The sequence below is a fragment of the Anomaloglossus baeobatrachus genome, chromosome 4, assembly GCF_048569485.1.
Source record: "Anomaloglossus baeobatrachus isolate aAnoBae1 chromosome 4, aAnoBae1.hap1, whole genome shotgun sequence".
NCBI lineage: Eukaryota > Metazoa > Chordata > Amphibia > Anura > Aromobatidae > Anomaloglossus > Anomaloglossus baeobatrachus.
The window spans coordinates 265,562,113-265,576,483 of record NC_134356.1 but is presented as its reverse complement, the minus strand read 5'-3'; the positions used below and the strand labels follow the sequence as shown (position 1 = coordinate 265,576,483).

Here is a 14,371-nt window from a genome sequence, read left to right as displayed (position 1 = left end):
TGAAACCCATGTAATATCTTTACTAGGATTTGAAAAAAGGTAGCATGAAAACCCACGATGCCCTACTCTTAACCACTTCAACCCAGAGCGATTTTCCGTTTTTTTTTTTTTTTTTTTAAATTCCCCCCCCCCCACACCTTCTTACAAGAGCCCATAATTATTTTTTTTTTTTTCCAGTATAGCAGATGACGGCTTGTTTTTTGCGGGACGGGTTGTACTTTTGATTGACCTCATTCGTTCTGCCCCATATTGTACTGGAGAATGGGAAAAAACTGCCAGGTGTGGTGAAATTGCAAAAAAACCCCTTAATTTTGGCACTAGGAATTATGATTGCTTATCCTGATCAGAGTGATACTTCAGCATCGATCTGAACAGTAGAAATGCTGTTACCGTGAATTCCCCATGCGGTCATGGTATCCCTGCGACTGCGGTCCGACTGTGCGAGCGGATCTCAGCTGCAGGGGGCGGGCCAGCACTGAGGAGGGAAGGGAGAGATTTATCTCCCTCTCTCCTCCGTAGCTGGCTATTGCGAATCTCGCACTGCATGCGCGGTTTACCGGTGTACGGCGAGTGCAGTGCGATTTTTTTTTTTTTTTTTTTTTTTTTTTTTTTTTTTTTTTCTCGCCCCATACACTTGAATGGGTACGAGAGAAAACAGTCTCGCATTACAGTTGCAGCATGCTGCGATTGTTTTCTCAGTCCGATTAGGGCTGAGAAAATAATCGCTCATGTGCGCTGACACACAGGCTAGAATTGGTCCGAGTGGAATGCGATGTTTTATCACACTCCACTCGCACCGATTTTCTCTGTGTGGCTTAGGCCTAATAACGACAGAGCTGTCCCCTGACGGAGACACGGTGTGAGGCAACATTCACAGAACACTGAGGGAACACTGAGGCAATATTGAGGAACATTATTAACAACAGAGCTGTCCACTGATGGAGACACTGTGTGAGGCAACATTGAGGTATCATTGTGAGGCAACACTGTGAAGCAACATTTTTGAGGCACCACTGTCGAGCAACAGTCTGTACTTTTAAAAATAAATGTACAGCGCTATCTGATAGCCCTACATCGAATGAAAGAGAACGTATAGAGCTATCCGATAGTGCTCTCCATTCTCTAGGAGTAGCGCTATCGAAAAAAGCACTAGTACTATTCCCTCTCTTTTTCATACACAAGGTTAGAGTGGCAGGACACTTACACCAGGTATTTGTTTGCTGTTAGTCTGCACATACCCAGTGTGATGCGTTGTTGCACCCCATTATGAGCTCAGTCTGATGCGTGGTTACACCCCATTGCGTGGCTCGTAATCCCACCGCGCGCCCGACCAGCATGCAATCCCTCGTCTACTCTGACTGTAGACTTATGAATCATTGCATCATATGTACTGTGTCCTTGTGAGGATTCACCAGTTTGAGTTGGTAACAGCAGTCACAGGTCTGCAATATGTGGATTTAGACTTACAATCCCTTTAAATAAAAGGTGTTTTTGGCCACAAGATGCACTTGATCCTGCAGTGTCATTATTTATTATGTAAGTAAGTGGCCATCAATCAAACCAGTGTGCGTATGTAAAAAAAAAAAAAGTGTGTATGATAATACATCCCCTAAGAAAAGGATATATGATGCGATATGATATATATGTCCTTCATTTGAAGTTTTATTCTTATTTCAGTGCCTGAAAACCAGCATTCAGTCGCCGTTTTAAGAATTGTTTGGGGTTTTTTTTCATTAGCAAAGCAAATGATTGTGCATTGCTAAATTACTTTTAATTAAAATACAAAATCATTACTCATACTAGTGCTTATCTTTTATTTAACCCTTTCATGACCGGCCAATTTAGCGCTTTCCGTTTTTTTTGGGTTTTTTTTTTTCGCCTTCCTTCTACCGAGAGCCGTAATTTTTTTTTACGTTTTTTTTTTTTTATTTTTCACTCAATCTGGTCATGTGCGGACTCGTTTTTTGCGGATCGAGCTGTAATTTTAAATGAAACCATGAGGTTTACCATTATAGTGTACTGGAAAACTGCAAAAAAAATTCCAAATGTGGAAAAATTTGTAAAAAAAAAATTGCGATTGCATTGTTCCGCGATCCTTGCGGCTAATAAATGCTGCCTTCTCTGTCCTCCTTTTTCCGACGTAATTGACATTCACACATGTCACTTCCTCCGGATGTCTGATTTGTCTGTAAGAGGGGAGAGTGAAGTCAGCGCTGATTGTCCTACCCCCAGGGATTACGTGACATAATGTCTTTTGATCCCTGGGAGAGCCAATGCTGACACCACTGGAATGGCACCACTGGTGAGTATAGCAGTCATTATGTTACAGGGGAAACATAAGGATTGATAAGCGGTTGATGGAGTTTCATTTTAATACTATGCTTTAGACCAGAGGTCCCCAACTTCAGTCCTCAAGGCCCACCAACAGTGCAGGTTTTTGGGATTTCCTTAGTATTGCACAGGTGTTAATGTAATTACCTGCCCAGGTGCTGGTTCCAACAGCAGTGCAATGCTAAGGAAATCCTGAAAACATGCACTGTTGGTGGGCCTTGAGGACTGGAGTTGGGGAACCCTGCTTTAGACTATGCAAAGTGAAAAGAATTCATATGACAAGTAATTAGCAACTTGATAATTGTAATTAATATTTTTTTTTTCCCTGTAGATATCAAGAAGCCTCCATTAGCCCCCAAGCCTAAACATGCAGTGGGTCATAGACCTAGCCCACCACCTATTGCACCCAAGCCTGATACTGTCCAGCCTAAAGTGACACCAAAGAAATCAAAGCCTACAATTGCTCCCAAACCTAAGGTCATTAAAAGTTCATCTGTTGTGGAAGACCAGCAACATGACCCCATGAAATCAAGTAATGAAGCAAAGGAGGAACGCACAGGCTCTGAAAACTTTATTTGTAGGCTAGAATCGCCAGCCAGTAATGAAAGTTCCACATTTATCATTTCACCATGTTCCTGTAACACGGACTGCAGTCACACGCTTGGAAATGGGGAGTACTTGAAGAAAAAGCAGAAAGCAATCGAACAGCTGGAAAATTTAGAAAATAGAAAGATGTGTGGGCAGCCTGTTCCATGTGCAAGAATAAGAAGGAAACCTCGTAGTCAGCAGGTAAAACCGTCAAAAATGAATCAAGGTAATTTGAAGGCCAGCATTGTGGAAGATAAGTTTAAGGAAGCATTAACACATGATGTCCTTGTCAATGGGCATACCTGCAAGGAGGAAAGTGCTGAAGAAAACACTAGTATTGTCTGTTGCAATGTTACTGTAGATTCTGATGGTAGCACAGAAAGCTCGAACAAGTCACTTCCGCAACCGATTTTATCCAATGGCGCTTCTTTGTTTCATTTAGCATCTGACTCCATAAATAATGTGAAACAATGCAATGGTTTATTACCCAAAAATGAGCCTTTAAATACAGAGGAAAATGCCAAGCCCAACCTTCTAACATGGACTCATCCTCCTCCACATAGAAAACTTCCAGTCCCAAAACCAAGAAAGCCGCGGACGCCGTGTTTAGTGCGTCAAGATTGCGTGGATAGAACTGCAGAAAGTAGTGAGAACTCTGTTCCAATGAATCTTGGACAGGTACAGAATGGAGTCGACCATTCCACAGTCGACCATGAGTGGTCTGATAAACCACTTACAGATGGGGAGGACCTTCCAAATTGCTCAAGTATGCAACATAACAGAAATAAAGATCAAAATGGAGATTTACACTTGATCTCAGGTATTGTATCTATTCCAAATGATACTGAAATAGAAAGTACTGTGACTTGCGCATTAGAACAAACAAATCCTGAAGAAAACAGCAACTTTATAAGGTGTAGTACTCTATCAATGAGTTTACCAAAGCAATTGAAACTTATTTATGAACAGCAATTGCCTGTAAAGAATACTGCCACAGAGAGAAATGATGTACAAGATGCCCCACATGTAAGCTCACCAAGAGTTGCCCCTAAGAAGCCACAAAGATATAGCTTACCGGCAGCTGGTCTGCTCAAAAAAGCTGCTTCAGAGGAGAAGCTCTCGAGCTCCAACGATGAGGGTCCTTTAAATGGCACTACAGGACATGAAGGATTATGCTCAAAACAGTTTATAACGTCCGAGAAACCAGTATGGAAATTGCAGCACCCAATTTTACCTTTTTTAGGTAGTCCAGAGGCATTAAAGACGTCTTCAGGTAATGAAGCGCCAAATCCTCCTACTAAGCCTAGGGCTAAATCTTTATCTGCTGTTGATATGGATAGAATAGACAAACCCTTACCTGAAAGTCCTAAGAAAAGCTCCTTAAAGAAGTTGCTGAACCTAAAGTTATCCGTATGCATCATAAAAAGTGACTTTCAGAAATTTCTTTCTCGAGGCAACCTTCTAGCAGACAATGTGAAATCTGATATATTTTCCTGTACTGGGCAATCTACATCCCCCACTTTAGGAAAAAAAATGAAACCTTCGAAAGCAGAGTCTGCCGATTCTTTCAGTCCTTTATCAAGGAAAAGACAAAAACACAAGAATGATGTAAACCACCCAGCTTCTGTGTCTTTAGATGAAAATCTGCTTTTAGCGCCCAGTTCCCAGCTGGAATCTTCTTCTTCTTTGGACAAATCCGACGCTGATATTCCAGACTATGAAAATATTTGTCACTATGAAGAAATTCCAGAATATGAAAACTTGCCGTTCACACTCGTTACAGATGTAAATGAATGCAATGCAACTATTTATGAGGTGGAGGACCCAAATGAATTGAGTTGTGCAGCACCTACCCATGTCACCCAGAGGTAGGACTCTGCTTTTCTGCTACTATGATTTATCTTCTTTAGGTGCTAAAATTATGTCTGTGAAGAACCATAATTCTTAAACTCCAGCTCTCGCGGCCATCATGTTTTCAGAATTTCCTTAGCATTGCACCTGAGATGGAATTATCAAGGTCAGAAATAGAATATATGGCAATCACCTGTGTAAAGTGACTGTCAGGTGCAACATGCCCCCAGAACTACGAGCAGTACTGGGGACTTATTGATAATCCCTGCCTAACCGTCCCTGTATCTAGTAGCATAAATAGGCATACTTTTTCTAAAGATATTTCTAAAGATTGTTTGTTATATGCTAATAAGGCCAGGGACTAGTCGCAAGGGCATGAGTTCCCTTGGCTAGTCTGCCCCCTTTTTTTTTAAATCAGATCTTTTTTATTAAACAGAAATCAATACGGAGATAATATATCACTTCTCATATGGCTAATAACAGGATACATCAAATAAGCACATGTATGTAAATCAAGTTCTTCCTCTAGTCTGCCCCCTTAATATTTAAGTACACCCCTGTGGGCGCACTAACATGCTAATGAATGCACAGCAATGCAGCAAATACCTCACTTTTGATGGTGGCTGGCGGAGGATGGATGCACACTTTGCATGATATTGAGTCACCAGCATTTCCGGTAATGCAGACTATACCTTGCTGAAGCCGGGAAGCTTACACCGAGCATCAGGATGATCGGGAGTCTTGGGGACTCCGGATCATGCGCAGTACACAACCATACTCCGCTGGCCACCATAAAGACTAGCCAAGGGAATTAACGCCCTTGCGACTAGTCGTGGTTCTGGGTGCATATTGCACCTGACAGGTTCCCTTTAAGGAAATCCTGAAAACCTCATTCGTTGGGGACCTAGCAGACTGAAGTTTAAGAAACAATGGTGTAGATAATGCTTTAATACTTATAGGCTACCTTTAGGAAAGTTCAAAGTAAACCTGTACAATAAGTCTATTCGCCAATAGGTCCTTGCAATGAAAATTATAACTATATTGCACAGAGCATTCACATTGTAGGTACACATATAACACTTCCTCACATTTACATCCATTAGGGCACAAATATTTAGTATTTGTGATTAATTTTCAGCAATTACAGTTATGTCAGAAAATCCAATATGCTAATAAACCTGAATAGTTAAAGTAAAACTGATGTTTTCTTTTGTCAGGAGAATATCTGTGCAAAATTGATGTATAATTAATATACAAAAATTAAATTTCTGACATCTCAAAAAAATGTGACCAATATAGCCACTCTTCTGTTAGTCATAAGCCCTCCATCCATGGAGTCTGTTTTTTTTTTTTTTTGTTTTTTTTTTCTTTTTTAAGCTATAGTGCCTTGAAAAAGCAATCATACCCCATGAATTTTTTTTTGTGATCTTCCAAAACAAAGTAGCAACTACTTATGAAGTGTAAAGAAAATGATACCTGGTTTTGTAAATATTGTACAAATATAAATCTGATAATTGGGATGTGCATTTGTATTCAGCCCCTGACGAGTCAATACTTTGTAGGACTTCCATTTGTTGCAATTACTGGTACGAGTTTTTTTAGGCAATGTTTCTATCAGCTTTGCACATTTTAAAGGCCTTTTTTTTTTTGCTAATTCTTTGCAAAATGTCTCTAGCTCAGTAAGATTGAATGGAGAGCGTCTGTGAATAGCAATTTAAGTCTTGTCACAGATTCAAACACATATATATGATTAGATCTAAACCATCCATTGTAACTCTGGCAGTATGTATAGGGTGGTCGTACTGCAGGAAAGTGAACTTTCGCCCCAGTCTTTTGCATCCTCCAACAGGTTTTCCTCCAGGATTGCCCTGTATTTATCTTCCCATCACCTTTGACCAGCTTCCTTGTTTCTGCTGAAGAAAAGCATCCCCACAGCATGATGCTGCCTCCACTATGTTTGACGGTGTGGATGGTGTTTTCAGGCTGATATGCAGTGCTAGTTTTCTGCCACACAGTGTTTGGCGTTTATCACAAAAAGTTCTAGTTTGATCTCAACTGACTACAGCACTTTCCTCCTATATGCTAGCTGTGTCTCCTTCATGCTAGGTGTAATCTGCAGCTGTTAGACGGAAGCCCTGAGAATTGTCTCCATGGCTCTAATTTTGATTAGCCGACCTGGCACGACTTTACATTATTGTCTCAGAACAGCAGTGAAGTAGGGGGCAGCGCTCAGTCTTCCTGTCCAGGGGTCACATTCGTCACATGGCTTATCTATCGGGTATTGTGAATTGATCCGCACTGACTCTGGCTAGCTGGTTATAATTCTGCAGTATCATAGCGTGGCTTTCTTCGTGGCCATAAAATCCTTGACCTAAATTTCTCTCCGCCCCGTCTGGCCTGCTCCTCTTTCCTGTACTTGACTTTAGACAGATGCATTGTGTACACTAGGGTTTCTCTCCTGCCAGTCCTGCTTCGTGTGCCATTCAGGAAACCGTCAGCTGACATTATTCCAAAGATAACTGTTTTCCAGTTCGGTGTTATGTTTGTTTTTTTTCCTGTTAGTTTTCTCTGACTGAATTCAACATGATGCCTGTTTGGTAATTTATCACTTTATAATAGTGTGTTTAAAAATATTTTTTTTTATTATTGCAGTGAGGTAGACTATATATCTTGAAACATACAGTAACTACTCCCTCTCACCAAGGCTGGTAATTGATACACTCTGTGATTCAAGCTTGTTTGGGTACTAGAGGTCTGCCAATAATCCAATGCCTATGCATGGCATTACATAATGCCTTACAAATCTACTAATAGCCGTAAATAGAAAAACGAACACAATGGATCTGGTGGCCTTTATTAAATTTTAATAAGCATAACAAAATAAATCAAAACCAATTTAATTTGATACGATCATACCAGGTTACCAGTACAAACACTCAAGCTCGTTTTAACAATACATAGGTTTCTTCATAACGAGAGACTTAAGGGGTCTTTACACGCTACGATATCGTTAATGTTTTATCGTCGGGGTCACATTGTTAGTGACGCACATCCGGCGTCATTAACGATATCGCAGCGCGTGATACTTACCAGCGGCCTTAAGCGACCTCAAAAATGGTGAAAATTGTTCACCATGGAGAGGTCGTCCCAAAACCAAAAATCGGTAATGGTTGATTATCGATGTGGTTCGTCGCTCCTGCGGCTGCACACATCGCTGTGTGACACCGCAGGAGCGAGGAACCTCTCCTTACCTGCCGCCGGCCGCAATGCGGAAGGAAGGAGGTGGGCGGGATGTTACATCCTGCTCATCTCCGCCCCTTTGCTTTGATTGGCCGGCCGCTTGGTGACGTCGCTGTGATGGCGAACGTCCCTTCCCCTTGAGGGAGGGATTGTTCGGCAGTCACAGCGATGACGCCGACCAAGTAAGTGCGTGTGACGCTGCCATAGCGATAATGTTCGCTGCGGCAGCGATCACACGATATCGCATTCACGACGGGGGCGGGTGCTTACACGCTCAATATCGCTAGCGATGTCGTAGCGTGTAAAGCCCGCTTTACTCCAAGGCCGTGACGAAAATTAACATTAACGGGAGGGTGGGCGGGCAACTTCAGGTAAGGGGCGGTGACACTGACACCTTGGTGCCCATATTTACAAATAAAGGACACCAATCGCAGGACGTTACTAGGGAAGATTAGAAAATCTCCCCCAGCAACGCACTGCCAATGGACCACAGCCCAATTGCTATACCCCAGGCCAGATACCCAGGGCATGGTGAATATTGCGGGGGAAAAAGAAGCGGGACCTAACTACTCTAGGGACAGAAAACAACTTAACCCTTTCAGAAAAGAAACATAGCATATAGTAATGCCATGTGTTCCCCTCCTGAGGTCTCTGGGAAGCCATTAAACTGTCAGCAGAGGAAACTACACTAATTGCCTATGCACCCCATCCCCTGATTAAATTCAGAGCCCACTCCACTAATTTATGAGTTAGGTTTGCTAAATTTGCAATTTAATAATGGCATTTCTGCAGAAAAAGTAGTGTTAAAAGCTGTGCCTGTTTACAGGTGTTAATATTGGAATGGGATGTAAATTTAGATCTCTGTGGGAGTATCCCATGCACTGTATCCTGTTCATTAAAGGGAATTAGGCTGCTTTCACACTACGTTTTTTTAACATGCGTCAGGAACGTTTTTTTGCTGCAAAAGCGGATCCTGCTTTTACAGCAAAAAACGCATGCTAACGCATCTGTTATTTTGCAGGATCCTGTCACTGGATGTTTAGGGGCAGGCATTGGAGTCATGTGATCGGGAGTGAGGGGAACTAAACGTGCCAGACTGGGAGCCGGCTTCTGACAGCTGCAGACGCTCGTAACCAAGGTAAACATCGGGCTTGGATACCCGATATTTATCTTGGTTACGAGCATCTGCAGCTGCTAGGAGCAGGGCTGCCTGCACACGTTACCAACGTAAACATCGGGTAACTAAGAGAAGTGGTTACCCGATATTTACCTTGGTTACGAGTGTCCGCAGCTCTCAGGTGGGAGAGAGAGACAGGAGAGGAAGGGGGAAAGACAGAGATAGAGAGGGTGAGGGAGGGAGGAGGAGAGAGAGACAGATCACGCGAGACTGGTTCTGGGCATGCTCAGTACAAAAGCAGGATCCTGTTACAACGCAACTCAACGCATTCTGCTAGGCAGGATCCAGCGCTCATTGAAATGCATTGCAGCTCGCGACGCAATGTGAAGGATCCTGTGAGATGCGTTATTTTGACAAAGGTAAAAAACGCTACAAGTAGCGTTTTTGAAACATGTTAAAATAACGCAAAAGTACGGATCCTGTGTCTAACGCACGCAAACGCATGCGAACGCAGGTGGACGCGAGTCCATTGCAAATGCATTGAAGTGAAAACGCATTTGCACTGGATCCGTTTTTCCGCTAAAAAAACGTTATGGACGGATGTTAAATAAACGTAGTGTGAAACCAGCCTTAGTTAGTAGGTTTTTGCTATGCAAGTTAAAGCCAGCATACTACAAGGGGTAACACACAAAACACAGGGCTGTCTGTTTAAGCAGCAGGACCCTTATCATTGCTTGGACTGCAATGTCACATGTACACCTGGTATGGGTGGGGCAGCTCTCTGGACTCTGCTACATAACTAAACCTAAAAAATCTGATTGGCTGAACAGCTGCACCCAGTAATCTAAGTGATACATTAAGTTCAGAATTTCCTTGCCTACATTCTGCTTCTCTCAGATCAGGTATCTATAACTTGCTGCAGATTCCCTTTTAAAGGGAACCTGTTGCCAGATTTTTGAGTTCTAAACCAAAAGTAGCACATTAAAGGGAACCTGTCAGCAGAAATTTCGACTTAAACCTAACAGATTCCCCCTCTGCAGCTCCTGGGCTGCATTCTAGCAAGGTCCCTGTTAGTATTGTGGCCCCTTTCTGACCCAAAAAAAGAGTTTATATCGAGGTACCTTTTTGGCTTCTGATTCTCTAAATGTGTCACGGGGGCGGGCTGCCTGATGGCCGTTATTCTGCCCCCTGTTCCTGTATGCCGCCCCCATCGCCGATTTCCATACTTCTGGACGCCGCCCACTGCTCCAGCCATCCCCGCGCATGCCCAGTGCTCATCTCTCGTGGATGAGCACTGTGCCCAGTGTCACCGGTGGTGACGTGCGCGCAGGGTTTAGATTATGGGCGGTGCTGTGATGTTAATTACCAAGCAACCGCCCATAATCGCGGGACCGCGCATTCCCCCTCGGCCTGCTTCTTTCTGCGCAAGCGCGCTGCAGCTGAACTCCTCCTGATCGGTGTAGTCACTGCTCCGCGCTCCTCCCATCTATTTCCTGCCTCAGGGCAAGATGGGAAGGAGGTGACGTGAGTTCAGCTGCAGCGCGCTTGCGCAGAAAGCAGGCCGAGGGGGAATGCGCGGTCCCGCGATTATGGGCGGTTGCTTGGTAATTAACATCACAGCACCGCCCATAATCTAAACCCTGCGCGCACGTCACCACCAGTGACACTGGGCACAGTGCTCATCCACGAGAGATGAGCACTGGGCATGCGCGGGGATGGCTGGAGCAGTGGGCGGCGTCCAGAAGTATAGAAATCGGCGATGGGGGCGGCATACAGGAACAGGGGGCAGAATAACGGCCATCAGGCAGCCCGCCCCCGTGACACATTTAGAGAATCAGAAGCCAAAAAGGTACCTCGATATAAACTCTTTTTTTGGGTCAGAAAGGGGCCACAATACTAACAGGGACCTTGCTAGAATGCAGCCCAGGAGCTGCAGAGGGGGAATCTGATAGGTTTAAGTCGAAATTTCTGCTGACAGGTTCCCTTTAAGCAGCGCTTGTGCTGTATTCTATAAAGGTGCAAGTTGTCCCATGACTCCCCCTCTAGACCCCACAAATGCCTTTTATAAACTCTTCCTCCATGTATGCTAATCGTTGGGTCCTATTTTGCGACTCTTGTCCCTCATCCATCCGATGTGAATGACGTCACCTACGTCATCCACGTAGCCTGGCAAAATCTTGCGCCTGTGGAGACATTGCAAGCTTGTACAGGCGCACTTTGCTCTGTCCTATTGCGGGCAGAGGTGAAAACATTGGTGTGCCTGCGCGAGTCAGCAATGTCTCTGCGTAGGCGCAATATTTTGTCAGGCTAAGTGGATGACGTAGGTGACGCACATCCACATCACTGACCAAAATCTCAAGCTTGCACAGAAAAGTCGCCGGATCGCGCAGGAGCGAGATTTTGCCCAGCTACATGGACGGCGCCGGAGGCGTCCTCTACGTCAACAATCAAAGGAGGACAGCAATCAGCGCCAAAAGGAGGCATAAGAGCCGCAAAATAAGACTCGCATTGCATCGTACCCAACGATTAGCATACATGGCGGGAGATTTTATAAAGGTATTTGTGGGGTCTACAGGGGGAGTCATGCGACAACATGCACATTTTATAGAATGCAGGGGCTGCTGAATGTGCTAGTTCTGGTTTAGAACGCAAAAATCTAGTGACAGGTTCCCTTTAAGTGGTATATGTAGAAGATATAATGAACTAAGCAAGTCAACTCCTGCTACAATCCCATAGATCATTACCTGGGACAGAATGGCAGCACACTGTAAATTAAGATGTTAGAGGGGTTGCCTGGACTAATGCATCAGATTGGTGAGGTCTGACACGCAGCATCCTTACTGGTCAGCCACCATCAGCTCTGCCAGGATGTAAACTGTGTACACCCCCTGATCAGAGTGGCTTGAAAGTAAAGGGAATCTGTTACTAGACTTTTGCTACCCCATCTGAGAGCAGCATCATGTAGAGACAGAGCCCCTGATTCCAGCGATGTCACTTACTGATCTGTTTGTTGTCATTTTGATAAAATCATTTTCTGTGACGTAGCAGCGACGTCCCGTAGCTGTCGCTGTGTGTGACATCCAGCAACGACCTGGCCCCTGCTGTGAGGTCGCCGGTCGTTGCTGAATGTCCAGCTTCATTTTTTGGTCGTCGCTCTCCCGCTGTGACGCACACATCGCTGTGTGTGACAGCGAGAGAGCGACGAAATGAAGCGAGCATGGAGCAGGAGCCGGCGTCTGGCAGCTGCGGTAAGCTGTAACCAGGGTAAACATCGGGTAACCAAGGGAAGACCTTTCCCTGGTTACCCAATATTTACCTTCGTTACCAGCGTCCACTGCTCTCGCTGCCAGTGCCGGCTCCTGCTCTCTGCACATGTAGCTGCAGTACACATCGGGTAATTAACCCGATGTGTACTGTAGCTAGGAGTGCAGGGAGCCAGCGCTAAGCAGTGTGCACGGCTCCCTGCTCTCTGCACATGTAGCACAGCGACGCGTGTCGTTATGATCGCTGCTGCGTCGCTGTGTTTGACAGCTAAGCAGCGATCATAACAGCGACTTACAAGGTCGCTGTTGCGTCACAGAAAATGGTGACGTAACAGCGATGTCGCTGTCGCTATGTGTGAACCCAGCTTATGTCTGTTTTTATCTTTCTACATTTCTTTTTTGTTGTCAATGCTGATTGTTACGAAATTAGCTTTGTGTTCAAATATATTACATTTTCACTCCATCCTGTGATTACTCACGATGTTCTCTTTCATGGCCTTTTACATATTGGTGTATAAGAGAACCTTTTCTATAACACTTGTCCTTGGGGAAAGATCAAACTTGGTTATCCCTTATTGACCCAAGTTCATGGTCTGTGAGTTGGTCTAGTGAAAGGAAACATCTGCTTAATTTTCAGATTTGCTATGCATTTTACCAATGACCCTGTCCTGCTGATGGTGAACTAATTATTTTTGGGACTGGTAATAGTTCCTTATTAGATGTACGCACAAAGAGTTTCCGCATTGTGACTTTGTTATATGCAGCAAACCTAATTAGGAAAATGTATTAGTGCTCAAAATTGTTGGGTTACAGAAGGCCTTTGTATGTCTTGGGGGGGTAGGAAATGTTCTAGTTCTATAATCTGATATAAAACCTAGTATTTGAAGATATCGGACCACAGTCAATTCATAGGAACTGTTCAGAATAACTAGAAAGGAACTTTCAGTTCGACCCCATTCATCTCCCTTGTAAATTCATGTGTTTTTGTGTGTTGTTTGTTTTTTTTTTTTTTTGTTTTTTTTTTTTTTTGTTTTGTGGGCCAAGGGGGTATAAAAATAAATGAAAACAATACAGTAAGACCTGTTCCGATGCTGTCAACTTACAGTATATTCCACAGAAAATCAACATAATTGCAGGCTTAACTGCTTGAGATTCTCAAAACCCAATTTACAAGCACAAAAATATTGCATTGGCCTCAAACTTTTTCATAAGGGTAGACAGAAGAAAATAGGCCATACATTTTTTGTTGTGCAATTTCTCCTGAATGTACCAATACCCCATAAGTGGTGGAAAACTACTGTTTGGGCATACAGCAAGGTTCGGAAGGGAAGGAGCACCATCCGACTTTTGGAGCGTAAAATTGTCTGGAAGAAATATCGGACGCCATGTTGTGACTGCAGAGCCCCTGATGTGCGAAAACAGTGGAGCTACCCCACAAGTGACCCCATTTTAGAAACTACACCACTCAAGAAATTTATTTAGAGGTTTGGTGAGCACCTTGAAAACCCACAAGTGCTTCTCAGAATTTTATAACGTTGAGTCATGAAAATTAAATAATACATTTTTCCTACAAACCTGATGCATTTGCCTCAAAATTTTAATTTTCACAGAGGTAACAAGAGAAAATGGATCTTACAATTTGTTGTGCAATTTCTCCTCTACACAGATACCCAATGTGTGGTGGACAACTACTTTTTAGGTGCATGGAAGGGGTCAGAAAGAAAAGTGCACTAATTGAAATTTGGAGCTCCGGTTTGGCTGGAATAGATTGCGTATGCCATGTCAAATTTTGAAGAGCCTGACATGGCAAAAAAGCGTAAACCCCCACAACGTACCCCATTTTGGAAACTACACCTCTCAAGGAATTTGTCTAGGTGTGTAGTGAGCATTTTTCATTTTCAGGTGATTCACAGAATTGTATAACCATTGGGCTGAGTAATTGAAAGTTTCCTTTCTTTTTTTTTTTTTTTTTTTCTCTCAA

The 14,371-nt window shown here is 43.6% G+C and overlaps 1 protein-coding gene across 1 annotated transcript in view; it reads left to right on the top strand.

Moving 5' to 3' along the window:
• FGD6 (FYVE, RhoGEF and PH domain containing 6) overlaps positions 1-14,371 on the top strand; it is a 168,347-nt gene that overhangs the window by 44,563 nt on the left and 109,413 nt on the right. Inside the window, exon 2 of the mRNA XM_075344811.1 lies at positions 2,663-4,787. Within this exon, the coding sequence (XP_075200926.1) occupies positions 2,663-4,787 (2,125 nt within the window). The remainder of the gene's footprint in view (positions 1-2,662; positions 4,788-14,371) is intronic.